Raw genomic sequence first — 21,519 nt, 5'->3', positions numbered from 1 at the left:
GGAGAATATTCTCGGTGACACTAGGTATTATTCTATTTAGTGGAATCCTAGCGAAGATTTTGCCTGCAATGGAGAGCAACGTGATTCCCCTGTAGTTTGAGCAGTCTGATTTCTCGCCTTTGTTTTTGTACAGGGAGTCATAATTGCACTTCTTCAAAGGGCTGGTTGACTAAATATGACAGCCACACACAAACTAGGATGAGTACTTGACTTAGACCTCCTGAGCAGGCTATATGGAGGTCACGCATATTCTTGATCACACTATGGCTGGGATCTGTACAGCGAACAAAGAACTCCTGAGCTTCACGATAAAGTTGTGTGCAATCAAGGCATGGAGGAGATTTTAATTGATCCAATCAGGAGGAAACAGTCTAGTAGGACATCAAAGTCCACGACAGGATGGAGTTCAACATCTTGCAGAGAAAATTGTACGAATGATGTTCCTGAAATAAACACATCTCTCACACTCACCCTCTCATGCAGACACGCCCTCACATACCCACAGCCACTCCCTCATGCACACACGCTCATATGCCCTCTCTCTCATGCGTATCCATTCACACACACTCTCTCATGTGCGCGCGAGCATGGGCACGCACACACAAGTGCGAACACACTCATACATGCGCACACATACCATTCAATTCCTGATTAGACTATTCACTCACAGGAGACAGTGTAGGCCAACTGAGTCTTTAACTGCACAATTCAGCCTCTCCTGCAGAAGAAAACACCAGCAAAAATAATGTCATTCCAGAACCAGATTCTCAGCTGCTGAGAAAAAAAAAGTTGCAGCAGAAACTGGCGACATGGACTCTTGACGCTGCCCCATCAGCCATTCAACAAGCTTATGCTTGATTTATCCTTGGCCTCAGCTCACATTTCCTCCCTGTTCCCATAACCCTTATTGCCCTTGGTCCAAACGTCTCTCAATCTTGGCCGCAGACACAGTACATTCAATGACTCACTTGCACAGTCCTCCGCGGTGGAGAATTTAAAAAAATTACAACTGAGTGAAGAAACTTCCCTTCTTCTCCATAAATGGGCTGAAACAATCCAAAGAGAAACATTCCTTCAACATCTACCCACTCAAACCCATTCACAATCATTGAACAAGATCACCACATTCAGTTATCTGTCAATCATGAAGAAGTGCTGCCAGAGGCTACACATTGTGAGGAGTTTGAGGAGATTCGGTATGACATCAAGGACTCACAAATTTTTACATGTGTACCATGGAGAGCATTCTGACTGGTTGCATCACTGGCACGGAGGGGCCAATGTGCAGGACAGGAAAGGCAACAGAGAATTGAGAACTCGACCATCACCGACATCAGTCTCCACTTCATTGAGGACATCTATGGGGTCTTCATAAAGCAGCCTCCATCTTCAATGACCCTTCTCATTGAGGCCATGCCCTTTCCATCATGCTTCCATTGGGATGGAGGCATAGGAGCCTGAAGACAAACACCCACTGGCACAAAGACAGCTTCTGCAATCAGATTTCTGAAAGGACAATGAACCACAGACACCGCCTCACTTTCTCTTATTTTTGCACTAATTTATTTATTTTTAAATGTGATTTTAATCACAATATATTATGGCAATATTTGCACATATAATGCTGCAGCAAAACAATGACATATGTTCATGACAATAAATTCTTATCCTGGGTACAAGTCCAACATTCTCAATCTCTTCTCATCAGACAAGCCCTTCATCCTAGAAATCAATCAAATTAATCTTCACTGATCTATCTCCCTTAAATAAAGAACCCCCAGGAGTCACATGATGGAGTAGTGGCCAGTAGGAGAATACCAGCCCTCTCCAGAAAAGAAGAAAAAAAATGAAGAAAAAGCAAAGCCCCAGATACACAAAATACAACAAATAAAAAATAAAGGTGTGGAGAAAATACCCAAGAAAGAAAAACCAAAAACAACGGGAAGAAAAGAAGAAGGAATGACGCCGGAAGAGAAAGGTGAAGGCCTTACCTGCAAGAAAAAGCAGGGACCTGCCGTGGAAAGAGGAGCCCGCTCCCCGAGGTTAGTGGAGACCCCGCAGGGTCGCGACCCACCGACCGCGGGACTGCAAAAATGGCTCACTGAGCCAAACGGAGATACACAAACTCTCCAAGGGAGAGTTAGGAAAATGGAATATAAAGCTAGATTTGTTATTTGATAACTCACCCCTATTATTAGCAATAGAACTGGAGGACATCCCACCAAGAATATATAGATGGAGATTAAACTCCATGCTACTTAAAAGACAGGATTTTAGAGAATTAATTGAGCGCCAAATTAAAATGTACTTTGAAATAAATACGGAATCGGTGAAAGCCAAATTTATATTATGGGATGCAAAGAAAGCCTTCATCAGAGGGCAGATAATAAGTTATGTAACCAATGAAAAAGGACTACAATCGGGAAACAGAACAGCTGGAAAGGGAAATAGTAAGTACAGAAAAAGAACTAGCAACAAGGGAAGATACAACAAAAAGAAGAGAATTGGCAGACAAAATAAAACACAAAGCACTACAAACGTACAAGGTGGAGAAGGACATGATGAAAATAAAGCAGGAGTATTATGAGCTAGGAGAAAAAACACACAAAATACTAGCTTGGCACCTTAAAAAAAACAAGCTAAAAGAACGGTATTGGCATCAAGGAAAAAGGACAAACAAATTACATATAACCCACAGAGTTCAATGAAAACTTTAAGGAATTCTACGAGCAATTATACCGAACTGAGAACAAAGGGAAAGAAGACAAAATAGATGAGTTTCTAGCTAAAATTTAACTACCGAAATTGCAAGAAAAGGAGCAAAACAAATTGATAAAAACATTTGAAATAGAGGAATTACAGGATATATTAAAAAAAGCTACTGAAAAATAAAACGCATGGGGAGGACGGACTCCCAATAGAATTCTATAAAACATTTAAAGAGTTACTAATTCCTCCGCTCCTGGAAGTAATGAACCAGAGAGAAGAAACACAAAACTTGTCAGATTCATGTAAAACAGCAATAATTACAATAATACCAAAGACGGGGAAAGATCCACTAACACCAGCATCGTATAGACTAATATCTCTACTTAACACAGATTATAAGATAATAGCTAGGCTATTAGCAAACAGATTGGCCAACTGTGTACCAAAAATAGTAAAACTCGATCAAACTGGATTTATTAAGAAAAGATGAACAACGGACAATATCTGTAAGTTCATTAACTTAATCCATGCAGTACAAGGAAACAAGACGTCAACAGTGGTGATTGCCTTAGACGCAGAGAAAGCCTTTGACAAAACAGAATGGAATTATTTATTCAAAGTACTACAGAGGTTCAACCTACCAGAAATATATTAATTGGATTAAAGCATTATATAAGGGACCATTGGTGAAGGTGACAGTAAATGGATATATATCAAACCAATTTAAATTAAGCAGGTCAACTAGGCAGGGATGTCCACTATCTCCCTCACTGTTTGCGTTAGCTATAGAACCCTTGGCAGAACTGATAAGAACAGAAAATAAAATAAGAGGGATAAAAATAAAAGAGAAGGAATATAAAATCAGTCTATTTGCAGATGATATCATAGTATACTTAACAGAACCAGAATTATCAATAAAAGAATTACCCTAACCCTAACCCTAACCCTAACCCTAACCCTAATATAGAGAAATACAAGATCAACGCAAATAAAAGTGAAGCAATACCAATGAATAATGCGGATTTCACAAAGTTTAAGAAAGAATCACCATTTAAATGGCAAACACAAGCAATCCAATACCTAGGTATTAGATTAGATAATAATCTAGGCCATTTATACAAATTAAATTATCAGCCATTAATGAAAAAATTACAAGATGACTGAGAACATTGGAAAGATTTACCACTAATACTGATAGGAAGGATAAATTGCATTAAAATGAATATCTTCCCAAGAATAAGGAAATTCTTATGGAAAGGAGGGAAACTGAGGATAGCGCTAGATAAATTAACAGAATGGTACAAACAAAGTGGTTTGCAGCTACCAAACTTTAAGAATTATTACAGAGTAGCACAATTAAGATATCTATCAGATTTTTATCAAACAAGGGAGAAACCAGATTGGACCAGGATAGAGCTAGATAAAATAGGGGAGAACATACCAGAACATATAGTTTATAAGTAGTATGAAAAACTGGTGCAATATAGAAGTACAACAGTACTGCACCATCTGCTCAACATTTGGAAGAAGATTCACGTAGAAAGGAAAAAAAACAAATGACCAACTACCAAAATTATTATTGACGCAAAATCAACTAATCCTTTTCACAATAGATAACCTTTCCTTCAGAGAATGGGAGAGAAAAGGGATTAAAAGAATAGAAAATTGATTTTTGGGAAATAATTTATTATTATTTGAACAAATGAAGTACAAATATGGTATAATTCACACTACAATATTGGCATACCACCAACTGAAAACCTACTTAAAGGACAAATTGGGAAGCAGACTGAGATTACCAGAAGGAAGCAGTTTTGAATATGTGATTACAGACACAATGATAATTAAAAGATTTATAACAAACATGTACATCAAGCTCAAGAGAAAGAAAATGATGAAATAAGCTATAAACCCAAACAAAAGTGGGAACAAGATCTAAACATAAAGATAAAAAATGAAATATGGGAAAAGCTATGCTCCAGAACTATGAGAAATATAATAAACATGAGGTTACGCATGATACAATATAAGTGGCTACACAGGCCCCAAAAATTAAATAAATGGGATCCAACATTATCAGATAGATGTTTTTGCTGTAAAAGGAAACGGGAACAACAGTACAAGCAATTTGGGCATGTGAGAAAGTGAAAAAGTTTTGGGAAGATCTAAATCAGATATTAAATAAAATCACAAAAAGCAACATACCAAAAAATCCAGAGATCTTTCTTCTAAGTAATATAAGAACTAAAGAATTAGGCCTCAAACTGGATGAAGCACAAAAAAGATTTATTATGATTGCCTTAGCTGTAGCAAAAAAATGTATAATGTCAACTTGGAAATCAGAAGAGAGCCTGAGAGTACAGCAATGGTACAAAGAAATGAATAAATGTATTCCATTGGAAAAAATAACATATAATTTAAAAAATAAAGTCAGATTATTTGAACAAATTCGGGAACTGTACATGGAACACAACAGAGAGGGCCGACCGCAGACCTCCACCCCCTAAAATGATGGAATGAGAAGAAGACAAAATGAAGTGACCCAGTGTGTAAAAGTAGATGACACAATTTTCTTGTTTATTTTCATTGTGCGATGACATTGTTTAATGGGTTTATTGTATATGTTAAACATTTCCCTCTTGAATATACAGTGTCATTTTCTCCCTTTTTTCTCCCCTCCCTTCCCTCCCTCCTTCCCACCCCCCTCCAAACCCATTAAATGTTCAACATATACAATAAACCCATTAAACAATGTATTTTGATTAATATGGTTCATAGTGTGAAAAATATTTTTAAAAAAGTACAAAAAAAAAGAACCCCAAACTGCACAGAGTTGTTCAGTTGTGCACTCTCATTCCTGTAAAACTATCGTGAAGTTTTCCGACTTTTTGGTAAATGCCCTTAGCAATAATAGGAAAATGCCAATTGTCTTCCTAGTTACTTACTGGACCTTAATTTCAACCCTGCATTTTTGTACTAAGACTTCCACTGTAGTGTAACATTCTGTGGTGTCTAAATAGTACCATAAAACCTCTGGTATCCAGCATCTATGGGGATTGGTAGATGCTGGATAAGTGTATTTTCTGGTTGCTTAAGACTTACTTTTGCAATGCCCGACTAATGCACCTGCATTAAGAATCAAGAGTTTAAACAACAAAAGACAAAAATACTCTCCTCTGTTTACAATGAACAAACTTCATTTGCATGAATATATAAGCATTGTTTATGGCTGGCATATAGATGGGCCGCACGGTTGGGGTAGTGCTTAGTGCAATGCCTTTACAGCACCAGCTATCGGGGTCAGACCAGGGGTCGAGTCTTGCGCTATCTATCTGTGTGGGTTTCCTCTGGGGGGCTCTGGTTTCCTCCCACGGTTCAAAACATAGCGGGGATGTTAATTGGGCGGCATGGACTCATGGGCTGAAATGGCCCGTTAATGTGCTGTATGCCTGAATTTTTAAAAAAAACATTTTGAAAATTTTAAATTTAAAGGATTTAACTTTATTTTTTGCTACGTTCTTTGAAAGCATTTATCTGCAGGTTCCACCCCTTCTACGGAGCTGCTCAAAAGATGATCAATAACATTATAGATAATTAAACCCCCCCCCACCCGAAGTTTACAGATAAAGCCTCTGACTGGGGTGACTCTTACTAAGTAGGGGTAAGGAGATACTTTAAGAGAGTCACCCCAATGGTGAGTGGCATCAACCAGCTCTTCATCCTGGGCGATGCCATTGCTGTTTCACACAACTTTATTCAAACAGCTGCTACGAGCAAAGCCCGACCTGAGCTTTCCCTCCGCTGGCTGGTTATTTGCTCCCATCTTCACCAAAGGTTGATGTGTTACTTCAGAGAACATTTACTTTTCCAATTTTAAACTGACTTTTTTAACCTATTATTTTCTTCTTATTTATTTAAATTTTGAAAATTTATTTTCCTCAATTTTTTTTTTGCCGGTTCCTTGAGGCTGCTAGCTGCTTGTATTCCAGATACCAGGGGTTTTACTGCACTCTGCTTTTCTGTTTTTCTACCAGAATGGATGAGCTCACATTTATTCACATTATTAACCATTTGCTAAACACTTAGATTCAGAAGAGACGTGGGGGAATAGTTCTTCACACAGAGGGTGGTGGGCACATGGATTGAGTTGCTAGACAAAGTGGTGGAGGCACTGGGTGCCTGGATAACTCCATGGATGGGAGGAGATTGCAGAGGTCTGGGCCTAATGTGGGCAAGTGGGACAAAAGCCAGAGGCATCACTAAGGCTGGTGTCACCCAGTGCGGTAACTCGTGGTGTCACCCCACCCCCCACCTCGCTTCCTTACAGACCACAAAGAATCTTTTTTGTACCAAATGTTACTCATAAAGCACAAATACTAATGACCACAATATTGTAGCTAAAACACCAGAAAATTTGACAGAAGCAGTAACTATAAAAACACCAGCAGTAACGAAAACAGCAGAGCGTTTGTAGCAGGTTCAGACGAGACCACGTGATTCGAACCATCGTTGTAATGGGGTAATAATGACAGACCCGACCGTAGCACATTAGAAGATTCAAAAGTAAAATAGCACCAAATTTTAGTCTTGTAGCTGTATTGATACATGTACGCTGGGCTTACGAAAAATGATTTTGTTGTTATAACTAACCACAGGGATATTTTCATCAAAAAATAATAAATTTCTGCTGAAACACTTCACAAAAACGTTATAGACAGTTACCACTTCTGAACAAGTCACCCGGTGCGGTCCACACCCCCTCTCAGCCCCCTAGTGACGCCAGTGACTAAAGCAGGAGGGCATATTGTTTGGCATGGACAAGCTGGGCCTGTGGGCCTGCTGTAGGTCTCTATGACTCCATGACTTAAGCCATCTGTACCCCTTTGCAGACTGGTTAAGTTTTCACATCTAATGCTATATTGAGGCAAGGTTCCTTCATCAACCATGACATATAATTCTATATGCAAACAGGCTCGTGGGCTCAATGAGTCTGCGCCAACCATTCAGCGCCACAAATACTAATCCTGTTTTATTCTCTTCTAAATTATACTCCATTGGGGTAATTTTAGAGACTAGGTTAACCTGCCAACGTGCACACCTTTATGATGCATGAGGAACCCGGAACACTGAGGGATAACCAACAATGTCACAGGGAGAACATGCAAACTACATACAGACAGCTGCGGAGGTCGGGGTTGAACCTGGGTCACTTTGGTCAACAGGTGACGAAATGAATCAATTAATAGCTGAAAAGAGCTTTCTTTTAGTCCTAAAAGAATGGGGCAGCTGGGTTGGCCAAGCGGTTAGCGCGCAAACGATCCGTGGTTCAAATCCCGTGCTGTCTGTAAGGAGTTTGTATATTTGCCTCTTGTCTGCATGATTTTTTTCCCCCTCCCATCATTCAAAATGTACTGAGGGTGTAGGTTAATTGGGTGTAATTGGGCAGCACTGACTCGTGGGCTGAAATGGCCTGTTACCGTGCTGCATGTCTAAATTTCAAAAGTCCAAATATTAAGATGCATCATAACCAAGGCACTATCTGTTTAAAAATGTTCAGCAGTCTGTCAACTGCACCATGGTGCTTCTTCACTCTATGTTGTTTCAAAAGGAAAACCCCTCCATTTATTAAGATCTCACTTCTGAGAGGCCCTAATTACTACATCTCTGTGCCAGCCTGGAATACACAGAGTCCACTCTGAGGAGTGGGAAGACGAGGATACAGGCCCAGATTATATCCCTATTTCTCATCCTTATGGTTGAAAAGATACTGTATTGAAAACCCAGCAATGTCTGACCATGGTAAGGGCAGGGAGTTGAACTTCAGCAGGAGAGATGTCCAAAGGATGTTATTGAATGTGAGTGGAGCCACGTGAACCACCGCTGCTGAAACTGTACAGGAATCTCACACGTCCATTAGCCTGTTACTACACTGAAGAATATTTTAACGATTTTGTTCTTTCTACTGCAGAGGACAAAAGAAATAGGACCGATAAGCCATGTTGCTGCCCATGCCCGCTCTCCTGACTCCACGAGACAGTGGAAAGTTACAGAGAGTTCTCATGCCTGTTCCCACAGCTCCATGAGACAGAGAAAATTTAAGGTGAGCTCTCCAGATGGTTTTTCAAAATGCTCCTGCTGCTTAAATTTAAATTTAGACCTAAAGCACAGTAACAGGCCCTTCTGGCACATGAGCCTGTGCTACTCAATTACACCCAATTAATCTACAACCCCATACATTTTGAAGGGTAGGAGGAAACTGGAGCACCTGAAGGAAACCCACGCAGAGTGTGGGGAGAGTGTACAACCCCCTTACAGACACCGTGGGATTCGAACCCGGGTCGCTGGGGCTGTAATAGCATTGCACTAAGCATTCAGAAAGGTAGAATTCCTCCCTCTCACTCCAAATAAATGAGGAAGATCTGAGTGGTCACCGCTCGGCATGGAACTTTAACAGAAAACAAATCCGAGTCACTTTTAATTCCCGTAGAGTCAAGTAATAAGGTACCTTTTTACTTCCTTGGCGTCGCTTGCAATAAAGAAACCCAATGTGCCTTCGTGGATCTTGATGTGGTTCCCAGGATTGATTAATATGCTGCTCAACAAAAACACAAAACATCAATTTCTGTTAGTTAACAGAAGAGAAAAATATTCTCTTGTTGGCGCACAAATCAAAAGGGGATGTATCCCCAATTGTAGTGTAAATCATTCCCTTATGAGGTTAAATTCACTTCAACAGATGACCAAATTATTCAATTAATAATTCTTGTTAGTCCTAAAGATACATTGTAACAAAGGTACTATCTGTTTAAAAATCCCATATACAGACTTGAATTAATTCACATTTGAAAAGCTTATGGCAAAATACCGCCAGATAATTTAACTTGGATAATGAGGCATGTATATGGACAGCGAAAGTGCAGTTTGAAGTTAACTTTTCTTGTTAAGTTTCCTTGAAAGAGATATTGCTGTTTTGCCTCTGACGACTGGTGGTATTTTTGCATACACGCACTTCGTTTTTATTAAGCATTCTTGGTTCTATTTTTGTTCAGAGTTTCTGAAGGAGGTGTCCCCCAAAATTTCAAGGTTCTGAGCTGCTTTACTTTCTCAAGTTACTCACCACTTAAAATCTCTAAAGAAGGAATTAATCTTCTCTAAATCTGATTGGGCTTTATTTATAGATGTAAATATTGGGGTTTATTTTCTAAACAGAAGGTGGTTATGGGAGAAGGGAGGCAGAGAACGGTGGAGAAGTGGCAGATGGAGTTCAATCTGGAAGTGTGAAGTGATGCACTTTGGAAGATGGAGTACATGATTATTGGTGGGATTCTTCGCATTGTGGAGGAACAGAGGGATCTTGGTGTCCAAGTCCGTAGATGACTCAAGATTGCTGCACAGTGTTATAAGGTAGTTCAGTAGGCATATGTAGTGCTGGCCTTCGTCGATTGGGGAATTGAGTTCAAGTGCCTCAAGATAATGTTGTAGCTCTATAAAACTCTGGATAGACCACACTGTGTTCCATTCTGGATGCCTTATTAACAGAAAAGATGAGAAAGCTTTTGAGGGGGTGCAGGGGCGATTTACTAGGATATTGCCTGGACTGGAGTGCATGTTATATTGAGAAACATTGAGAAAGCTTGGATTTTTCTCATTAGAGCAGCAGAGGATGAGAAGTGACTTAACAGAGGTGTGTAAGATTGAGAGGCACTTTAGGTGAGGGTAGGAATGTTTAGGGGAGACGTCAGAGGTAAGCTTTTGTTTCCCACACAGAGTGGTGGGTGCCTGGAATGCATTGCTGAGGGTGGTGGTGGAAGCTGGTATGACTGGGATATTTAAAAGATTCAGACAGGCACATGGGTAGAAGACAAATAGAGGGTTCTGGGCTGTGAGGTCAGGAAGGATTAGATTGATTCCAGAATTACATACATACAGCACGGTAACAGGCCCTTTTTGGCCCACAACCCTGTGTTGCCTAATTGCACCCAATCTCCATACATTTCTCAATGGTGAGAGGAAACCCACGCAGGCAGGGGAAGAATGCACAAACTTTTTACAGACAGCGCTGGGTTTGAACCTGGGTCGCTGGCGCTGTATCAGCATTGCGCTCATCGCTACGTTAACCATGTCTTTTTTAAATAGGTCAGCACAACATTATGGGCTAAAGGGCCTGCATTGTTCTAAAGGACTGATGGAAACCAATGCCTTCAACAGGGAATTGAATAAGTATGAGGAGAGGATAGTTTGCAATGAAGTGGGACAGATGGGATTGCACCTCAAGGACTCAGGCCAAAGGTGACAAACTGATTCTATGTTCTTTTAGCCTGACAATCCAAAAGGAGCATGTCCTTGCCAATTTAACATTGTTAGAGTGGGATGGAATTTGGGTGGAGTATGACAAGCCAAAGAATTGTCATTCAAATGCTAACCAATCTTACTTATGTGAAATCTTTATAGCAATACTTTGTTGGAGGAACCATGGGCAAGATTTATTACCCACTTACAGGTGGAAAATTAAGCTTAAAATGAAGCTACTCTTCACAGATAATTTAACAAGCTGTAGCAGCAGTGTTTCAGCAGTTTCAAAAGGCTCCCCAGTGATTGGCAAACAATGTGCACGACTTGTAATATCATCAATTAACCACAATTTATCAATGGTTTAAAGCAACGGTCATAATACTTCAGAAATAATGCATGTCAAGAGTACAACTACTGCACAGCACATCTGTGGCCCAAAGGAAAGAGATGGCTGGTGCACTTTAGAAACAAGATTCACACACTCCATGTTTAATTTGGTTTGTTGGAAACTCTTATTTTTGGTCCCGGTCATTTAGTATAAACATCCAGCTCTTTCACATGGGCATTCTCAACCTACTTGAGTTTTTAAACAGCTTAACTTTCATTTCTTTTCTTTCTGGTTGACTTGAAGTACAAACAAATGGAGAGGAAAGGTTGCAATTCAGGAAGGACACTCAGGAAAAGAGACATTCACAAATAAAGCACAGCAAGACAACGGTTGCTTCCAGGAAATAATTCCAATGCAGTCACTGACCTGATCTGTTATCAGTGAGGGGCACCTTCTCATCCTGGGTGTAATGGAATTTGGCAAGGATTCTTTTAACTGTCTCATTGCTGATATTTTTCAATTAAATGTAAAAACACAGAAATGCTGGAGGAACTCAGCAGGTTTCACAGCGTCCATAGGAGGCAAAGAGATATACAACCAACGTTTTGGGCTGGAGGTAATAACTTTGCCTCCTATGGACACTGTGAGACCTGCTGAGTTCCTCCAGCATCTCTGTGCTTTTACTACGATCACAGAGTCTGCAGACTTCCGAGTTTCATGCTCTTTTACAATTAACTCATCCATATGCTTTATTCTTTACAACATCATTAAGATCCAGACAGCTTCGCTTCTCAATCCACCTCAATAATTAAAACAGGGCAGAAATGAACTCTTTGACAAACAGGCTTCAGCAAGGTCAGTGAGAATAAGTCCTTTTCTTCATGGATGTTAATAAAACAGGATCCAAAAAACAAAAATCGCCCCTTTTTAATAGACATGACTAAAATATGACAGAAATAAACCCTTCTACCAATGAACATCACTGAAATAGGTTAGAAATAATTGCTTTTACTCATGGTCATTTCTGAAACAGGGCAGAATCAACATTTTTACTAATGACATTGCAAAATTGAATGGGGCAACTAATGTGTCAAAAACATTCAGAGCCAATATGAAGAAAATGGAAAGATTGAAAAGCAGGTTCAGAAGATAAAGATTAATCTGTGTGGTGAATACTTTTAAATCTTATGTCAGATTTTCCTTTTCCTTACGATGTCCCTGATCATTCTATTGTTGATTTTTGAAGCTTTACTATATTCTTTAATATCTTTGTGTTGGGTCATTGACATTACTTTATAATTCATCCAATGCAAAACGTTTGCTTTTTCTTTTAATCACTTGGTAAATCACTTCACGTTTGACGATATCAACTTCATTTTGTGACTTTTTCCATCCTCAGGCCTTACCGCTGCACCAGGCCCAACCCCTTTCTCCAACTGCTCATCTACAATCTTCTGATGGTGGGTATTTTCAACAGTCTCCGCTTCTTGTAAAAGTTTTCTCTTCTATTCCCACATGGAGTCTTTGAAACTCAATGCTTTGAAAAGCACCCAGGATTTATTAAAAAATGGAACAGTTTGGCAGCAACTCATTAGAAACAAACCATTACTTGTTTGTCAGCTTTTCACATGATTGGACAATAAACCTTGCTGAAATCTGAGACTCGTTTCAGCTGACTTTGAATGGGTAAGATGCATCCCAATGTGTCATGCTGATTGTGAGGCCTAATTATCTAATTTGCTAATTTGCTGGTGTTAGTTTGCAGGTACCCAGTTCATTATTCTACTTTTTTTTAAACACATTGAAATTTCATAGTTAATCAATCTTTACTATTGGCTTTTTTTTTCTTTTTTAGGCCCCATCCCAACCTTTCTTCAGTTGTCCCCTACACAGGCCTTCTGACCTTGAGGAGACTTTTCTACTATTGGTTTTAAGAGACTTTAAATCCCCTTCCCAGCTAACATCTTTCAGATGTTTCTGATCCTCAGACACTTAATTCCATAGTGATAGAGAATTACATCTCTCTGAAGTACGTTTACCCACCTTCACTCCCTTTTCACACTGGTTAACCAGTAAATTAGCTGTTTATCGAAATGGTTAAGGAAGCCATTTTTGCCGTTCATACTGGACCACTGTTAACTGGTTCTCTGCATCCTTTCACGAGAAAATAAAATCCGAAAATACTAGAAACTCCCAGAAGATATTACAGCATTTGTGGAAAGAGAAACAGAGTTAACATTTCAGATCATATGTCCGAACTGGATCAGAATTGAACTGAACTACACTCAATTGTTTATTTTCACGTGTGCCAAGAAAGAGCGAAGATCTTTGGTCGGCGTGTTATCCTTGAAAATCAATCCATACTTAAGTAATGCGATGATTTAAAAAAAATGCTGGTTGTGCGGTTACAAAGTGTTACTTTGTGAGGTGTTTGAGGAGATTCGGTGGGTCACTGAAGACTCTCAAAAACTTCTACAGGTGCGGAGAGCATTCTGGCTGGTTCGATCACTGTCTGGTACGGAGGTGCCAATGCTCAGGACAAGAATAATCTCCAGAAGGTTGTTAACTCGACCTGCAACATCACAGGGTCCAGGCTTCACTCAATCGAGGATGTCTACAAGAGGCGGTGTTTTAAAAAGCAGCCTCTATCCACAGAGACCCCCACCACCCAGGCCATGACCTCCTCACTCTGCTACCATCGGGGAAAAGGTACAGGAGTCTGAAGACGAGCAGTCAGCGGCACAAGGACAGCTTCTTGCCCACATCAGAATGATCAACGAACCACAGAAACTGCCTCACTTTGACTTTTTTCTTTGTCTTGCACTATTTTTCATTTGGTAAGGTGGTTTATAGAAAGTTTGCACTGTAATGCTGCCACAAAGCAATGTATTTTGTGACATTTAATTCTGATTCTGACATGGTGCAGAGTATGTAGAAAAGTACTATTGACACAGCGCAAGGACATAATCTTTTACCACTGAGAGGTCCGTTTATCAACGAGGAAGAAACTGGAAACTAGCCTTGAAACGGGGGGGGGGGTCCTGTGTTTTCAAGCATGTATATCTTCCGCCTGACAGAAAAGAGGAGTGACTAGGTGAGAGGGATGGGTCCTTTAAAACGATGGCCGCTGTCTCGGGACACTGCAAGAGATGCAGTCGGAGTCAATGGAGGTGAGGTTGTTGATGGCCCGAGCTGCCTCTTGATGAAAAGTTATCCCCTTTTCTCTTTCCGCAGATAATCCCTGAGAATTTCCAGCATTTCTTATTTCTGGCATCTGAAGTTTTATTTTATTTTTAAGATCGATATTGAAATGGATGAGGATAAAATAGTGAGATTATATAAAGTAGCAACCATTGCTGATTCCCCAGTATTTTCAGCTACACGTTGCATTTAATGCAGTGCATGTCCTGAGCTGTCAAAAACCTGTCAATGTTCACCCATTTTGGGAAACACTGAGAATTTATTTGCAATTGAATACTTCTGTGGCAGCTAATTTAAAAAAAACACTTTTCTTTATAAAACAGATTGTCATGTCTTCGCACATTAGTATTACCTTTGCCTAGTTTATTTTAGATCATGTTCCTTAAATAAGATCAGGTTTTATTGCCAGTTGGGATACAACTTTTGAATGTCTATCCGAGCCACAGACGGCCTGTGTAAGTTTTTCTTCGAAGAGTACGGATCAGAAATCTGCAGACTCAATCCAATATTCCATTGGCGTTGTAATTAGAATATAAATTAATAAAACCCAGTTATAGTGCCAATTTCCATCCATCAGAATATTCTTCAGTCAAGATTGAATGATTAACAGATTAAATTTTAACCAGCAGATTAAGGAGAAATCCTGGAAGCAAGTTTCCGTCAGTGTGGAGTCGTCTCCATTCAGTTCACTGTGGCACCACACACTGATCAACAAACTATCCCAAAAGTAGAGTGGCATCCTTTGCATTCTTGTCTGCAGCAAATGCTGTTGGATGACTGAAGGACAAAGAGACGGGAAGCTCTCCTACTTTTGTTGCAACATGGACCACAGCACACAAGCGGAGATAATAAGGTCAGATACAAAGAGGAGGAGAAAGCCCAGTTTGAGAACGAGAGTGAGTCAGGAGAGGTGGCTGGATTGGTCCTTCATTAAATGAGGCAATTTAAAAAAAAACTAAAGCAAAAGAAAATAATTCCAATAACATTTTAATGGGCGACTTCGGAACAGAAGGACACTGTCAAGATACGATGTGATATTGCTCATTTATTTTTCACTCAACGGCAACCAACAAATCGGAGCAGAAGTCACGCAGTTGTCTTGAGTCATGGGCTGGGGAATACTTGCTTGTTAGTGGTATGGGATGAAAAGAGGCCACCTCAGCTCTTTGTGGCATTGAATGGACAAGTACAAGATGAGTTCTGATATCCTTATAGTCAGCTTGTAAGAAAAACTTTTGAACTTGAAAATCACCAGATTCATGAATTGACTATTTAAATTATTTAAAATTTTTTTTAGACATTTAGCATGGTAACGGGCCCTTTTGACCCATGAGTCAAAATTCCACCCAATTGCCCGACAATCCCAGTATGCTTTTTAAGGGTGGGAGGAAACACAGTAACAGCATTGCGCTAACCGTGTCATTTACTTGATTTGATTTATGTCTCTTTGTCACAGTGAAGCCACAGATGGCCTGACACTCAGTGAATGTGAAACTTCAAAGCAGGCAAAAGGAGGGACAACTTCGGATATTTGGACTGGGGGATGGGAGCTGTGTGAAGTATAAAACTTCATTGCAGCAAAGGTTTAAAATGAAACGGTTTGCAACAATCTGTGATAAAACGATGATAGATGGTAACATCATTTTTTTTTTTGCAGCTCAAAAATAAATATAAAGACAAGATTTTTAAAAAAGTTGGCATCAATCTCTTGTGCCAAATCTTGCTGGGAAATGCTTGCAACCCCAGCGCCCTGTTCCTCAGTGGCTCAAGCCCAGACGACCTGGGCACTGTCACGTGCAAGTAGCCTGGATTTGCATGTGAATTGGAGGTGACAACCATCAGCCCATTAACGCTGAGATTGCCCAGCATTTCCACAGGCACAGTGCCTCTTGGACCAACCACAGAGTTCGCAACGGCACTGATACAATTGGGGCAGCTGGCGGGGTGGGGGGCCTGAGCAACAAACAACCTGCTGGAGGCAGGGCCAAACTTTGGGAGTTTTTAAAATTATTTTTATAGCCTCATTATTGGAAATCTTCATCAGGTTCTTCCGATTATGGGTTTCTTTTTATTTTTACTGCCATTTTTTTGTCTATATTGCCATACAACTTAGCAATGGTTTGGGGCTTAGATCAGTTCAATATATTGTTTTTCTCTTTTTGAATTTACCTAAGAATAATACTGTTCTTTGACATGTTGTACGTTTCTGCTCAATTACAGTTGTATTAGTTTTATGTTTGTATGTACTATTATACAAAATTCAATAAAAATATTGAAAAAGAAAGAGGCAGGGCCAGATTAAGGCCAACTGATGCCCCAACAATGGTTCCCGCTCGACCCATTGTCCAACTGACAGGATATTTAGACTCGGGAAGTGCCGAATGTGAAATAATAGATTAAAAATTCTGTTTTCTTCCAGGCCACATCCCACAACGATATTAAGTTTTCACGTGTAAATATGTGGGTTTTTTTTTTTCATTTGTTGTGGGGGGGCCCAGTTCAGCTGCACCATGGTCAATCTGGCACTGGAAGAATCTCTGTGGTGTCCCCTTCCCTCGGTGCCTATTTTGCCTAATCCAGGCTTGGTTGGAGGGACACCCAGTGGGGGGGTGGGTGGGGTGGAGACAAAATTGTCAACCCTTCAAGCCAGATGTCACATGTCCTTTCACAAATCTTTTCCTATGGTTGGTGTTGCAGTTGGTGCAACATTGCTACGGCGCCAGCACGGAGTTTCAAATCCCGTGCTGTCTGTAGGGAGCTTGCATATTCTCCCTGTGTATGCATGGGTTTTCCCTGGGGGCTCTAATTTCCTCCCAATGTTCGAAACGTACCAGGGGTTGTAAGTCAATGAGGTGCAATTGGGCCGCCTGGACTTATGGGCCAAAAGGGCCTGTTACAGTCCTGTGTAAATTGAAAAAAAATTAGACATAGATGATGCTTGACCCGTCGAAGTTCGTTGCTTCGGATTTCAGCATTTGCTGTCTCCAAAGGGGAGGATGCTACTTTTCCTTTATCATCTTAACTTTGTTAATGTCATTAATAGGTTTTTTTTAAACTTTTGAGATATTTTGTAAAAGGGGTTTGATTGAGAGGCGAACATACAATTTACATATGTATTATTTAAGTATTATTTGAGAAGTTTAAATTGTCTGTCTTATTTTTCAATCCATGTGTGTATTTTTTTATTAAACTCAATCAAGATATCTAAAAAAGAATAATTTGTGTGTGTGTTTACTTACATTTTTTATTCAAACATACCATTTGGCCCATGCGTTCAAGCCCCCCCCCATTATACTCCCATTTGACCTACAGCCCAGTACATTTTGGAACAGTGGGAGGAAACCAGAGCCCCCACAGAAAACCCATACAGACACGGGGAGAATGTACAAACTCCTTACAGACAGCATGGGGTTCGAACCCCAGTCCTGATCTCTGACGCTGTAACAGTTACGCCAACCGTGTTGCCACAGTTTATTTTTATGTTTTAAAAAACTAGAATTGGGAATAGTATTTTGCAACAATGAACAATAACTCAGTCCTTAAGGCTGGCACGCCAGAGATTCAGATATGGGCTTTTCCAGCTGTAAAGGCTTTCAGGGTAACTTTAAGGTGGGGTCTCCACACAGCATAGTTCATGACCCATTCTCTGATCAGACTGTGGATGTGGAGGGGCCACAGCATCAGCTTCTCGGGTTTGGACTCCTGGGTGCTCAGGCATCCATGGGTGGCAAGTTCAGGTAAGGGTCTGGGTCAGGAAGGTCTTAACCAAAAGATCTGTTTCAGCGGCAATGCGATAGATTGAGGAAGAGGAAAAGAATGATCTCTCTGAGAGATAAGAGCAGGAAGGGGAAGAAGTAAAGATCTGAAGGGAAGGTTGGAAAGTAAATCAAGAGGGGTTTACCGCTTGGCACCTCTGTAAACAACAAGAAAAGAATTTAATCAAATGCCATTTAGATACAAACAGCTCACAAACATCAAACAAAGGAAATGTTCCAACTTTGCAAACACAAAACAAAGAAAATAGTTTTGCTTCTTTGAAAACATGAACATGAGAAAACAGCAAAAAGCGGACAAAATCCTGGCAAAAGGAACATATCTAAATACTGCTCAACTTTCATAGCAGATTGAGAGAAATAAATTGGTACATTCCAATTGACACAGTGACAAGTCTTCACACTGCTACTGAAGTACTCGATGAAATTTGGCAACTGATGCACGAGCGCAAAATAGTGTTCATGACGATTGTGGGGAGAGTTAGTAAATCTCAGCTTCACGTGCCATGGAGCTTGTTCATCTCTTCTGCCTGTGCTCGTGACTTTGACACAAAGGTTAGACCATAGTGCATTTGCAGTGTGATTGTCCCCATTGTTAATGTGCCCCTGAAGCTTTTTGGTCAAAGTAAAAAAAGCCAAAAACCAATATTTTGGTTGCGACCTTTCATTCCCAAATACTAACCTTTTTTTAATTGGAGGTGCTGCTGCACTTAAAATCTATTCTTCGGTTAAAAGTCTTGTGACATACATTTCCCCCACATTTCACAAAAATTACAGAATTTTATGTAACCTGGAAATCAGTCAATTTTGTCTTTAATGGAAGAGGATAGACAGGGAGTATATTTTACATTAGGTGGGTGTTTCACATTGGACATATAATGACAGTGAGATGATTAGACCTTCTAATTAGTTTTGGCTGATACATTGTGCTTCATGTGAGCAGTTCATTATCTCCTCCTAGTGTCTGATGTATGCAATATTAAGGAGAAGGTTAATGTCAGATTCAAATAAAATTAAGACAGTTCCTGGTGCAAGTGACAATGCCATGCTAGGCAAGAAAGTTCAGCTGAGAGCTATCTTTTGAGAAAAATAGTGATGTGAACCGTTCAGCAGAAGGAGCTTTGGAATGTTTGGCAAACAATTCTCTTGCAACCTAATATTTTGACTCTACAATAGACATAGCAGCCTAAAAGTTGTACAGGATAAGTTGTGTACGGCCACAAGGCAGGAAATATGATCTAATGTGGACTTTTGAGTTTGAACAATGGAAGTCTAGTTTCTCCTAGGCATTTTCCACGTTAAGTCCACACCACAATGCTGACTTGGCCAATCAAAGTTAGGCGTAAAATTTTGAGGCAGTTAACCACAATTTCTTCTCAGCATGGGCAGTGTTGAAGCAGTAATACATCTCTCAACCAGACGAGCAGAATCATTCCATCTCAGACAGTATACCATGTGAAACGGAGTTATTGGCCTTCACTTCAGTATCTCATAACTAACCATGAATGTGGATGGGACAGTTGTTCATGAGAACTAACGTTATCCATTACTACCAATTGGGAATCAGTATTAGATCAATAACGTTTGCTTAATGCAATTGACTGGATTAGAGAGCAGCTTGCTGAACATGAAACTGCTCTGTTAAGTGTTTTGTATGACATTAACTGTGCTTAAATCAGCAGAATTCATTCTCTTTAACATTTCTGGGCAGGATCTTTCGAATTTATTAATGGATTGAGATATTTAATGCCTTGTTTATTGATGTAAAGTAGAAGTAAGCATCATCTGAGCTCCAGGTGAAGGAGGTGATCGTGGTCTTCAGAAGGACCATGGGCGACCACCCTCCACTACAAAGTCATTGACGTGTAGTGGAGAGCAGCAAGTTTCTTGGAGTTCACTTAACTAGTGACCTATTGTGGACACTCAACATCTCCTCTAGAAGCCACAGCACTTCCTGATAAAATTGAAGCGGGCAAGGCTACTGGATATCATTATGTCAACAGGAGCTCTGCTCTATCTCTGTATGGGCACGGTTGCTGCATAGAAATGGATTGGAGATCAATCCACAGGAGCATAAGAGTAGCAGAGATAATCACTGGGATCTCCCTCCCCTCCCCAACATCAATGTGATCTACCAAGTTTGTAGTCTGAAGAGGGCATACAAAATCATGGAGGACCCCTTCCACCCTGTACACATCATCTTTAAGCTGCTCCATTGGGAAAGAGATCCAGGGGGATCAGAGCCAGCACCACCAGGCTGAGGAACAGCCTTTTCCCATGAGCAGTGAGAATGCTGAACGACCAAAGGATCTGCTCACACTAACCCTCCGAGACTCTTTTATTCATGAAATAATTTTAAAAAATTTATTTGTAGATATAAATATGTGTCCTATATATGTATTATTTGTCTGTAAGTGTGTTGTGTGGTTGTATTTTGCACCAAGAACCGGAGAACGTTGTTTTGTTGGGTTGCACTTACACAATCAAATGACAATAAACGTGACTTGACTTGATGCAAGGGGCATTGGGCAAGAATTCAGCAGGCTGAGGCTGGTGACATGGTGAGCTGCCAGTGGTTGGGTGGTGCTGGAAGAGGACTTCTGTGGGATGTAGTCAGTAAGAATCATCCACCAGAGGAGTCAAAGGTTCTGGGCATCAGATAGAGAGGTGGAGCAGAGGCCAAGATCTCTGATCTGCCACGACCTGAGTGAAGAGGCTTCCACCTCTGTCCGGACTAACCTTGCTCCTGCCTCTCATGCTCTTAGCAACCAATAACTGCACTGCAACAAGAACATCCTGGTCGCTGATCTCCAAAGTTACTAAAACTTACTGGACATATTTTTGACTACCAAGAGTCCAAAAGGAACCAAAGTCAAGATTCAATTTATGGTCAGAGTCATAAAACAGTGTTGTTTTTCATGAAATTCCTTTTTTACCTGCTGCAAGACTCTTCAGTTTCAAAATGTAGACTCAAGTTTCACAATTTAGCGGAATATTCGATTTAAATTGATGCAACATTCAGAAGTTGAAGCTTTGCGATTTAACCTTGCTCAAATGTATCGGATGAAAGTGTTTTTATTAGCAAATGATCTTCCAATTGACAATAATTGGAACAAATCAATAGTTTGAGGCGTCTGATTTCCTTTGGCTGAAATAATATAAAGGCAGCATTTCCGACCCATTATTCTGACCTCTCCTTAGTCCTTTGTAAGTTAT

The 21,519-nt window shown here is 40.2% G+C and overlaps 1 protein-coding gene across 5 annotated transcripts in view; it reads right to left on the bottom strand.

Annotated features, from left to right (window-relative positions):
* Window positions 1-21,519, bottom strand: part of kcnma1a (potassium large conductance calcium-activated channel, subfamily M, alpha member 1a) — a 743,259-nt gene that overhangs the window by 162,965 nt on the left and 558,775 nt on the right. For all 5 annotated transcript variants that reach the window (XM_069885464.1, XM_069885465.1, XM_069885462.1 and 2 more), the window contains exon 17: window positions 9,215-9,301. In XM_069885464.1, the coding sequence (XP_069741565.1) occupies window positions 9,215-9,301 (87 nt within the window). The remainder of the gene's footprint in view (window positions 1-9,214; window positions 9,302-21,519) is intronic.

Source organism: Narcine bancroftii, chromosome 6 (assembly GCF_036971445.1).
Source record: "Narcine bancroftii isolate sNarBan1 chromosome 6, sNarBan1.hap1, whole genome shotgun sequence".
Classification (NCBI taxonomy): domain Eukaryota; kingdom Metazoa; phylum Chordata; class Chondrichthyes; order Torpediniformes; family Narcinidae; genus Narcine; species Narcine bancroftii.
Note: the sequence above shows the minus strand (reverse complement) of the source record. Positions and strands in the feature narration are given on the sequence as shown.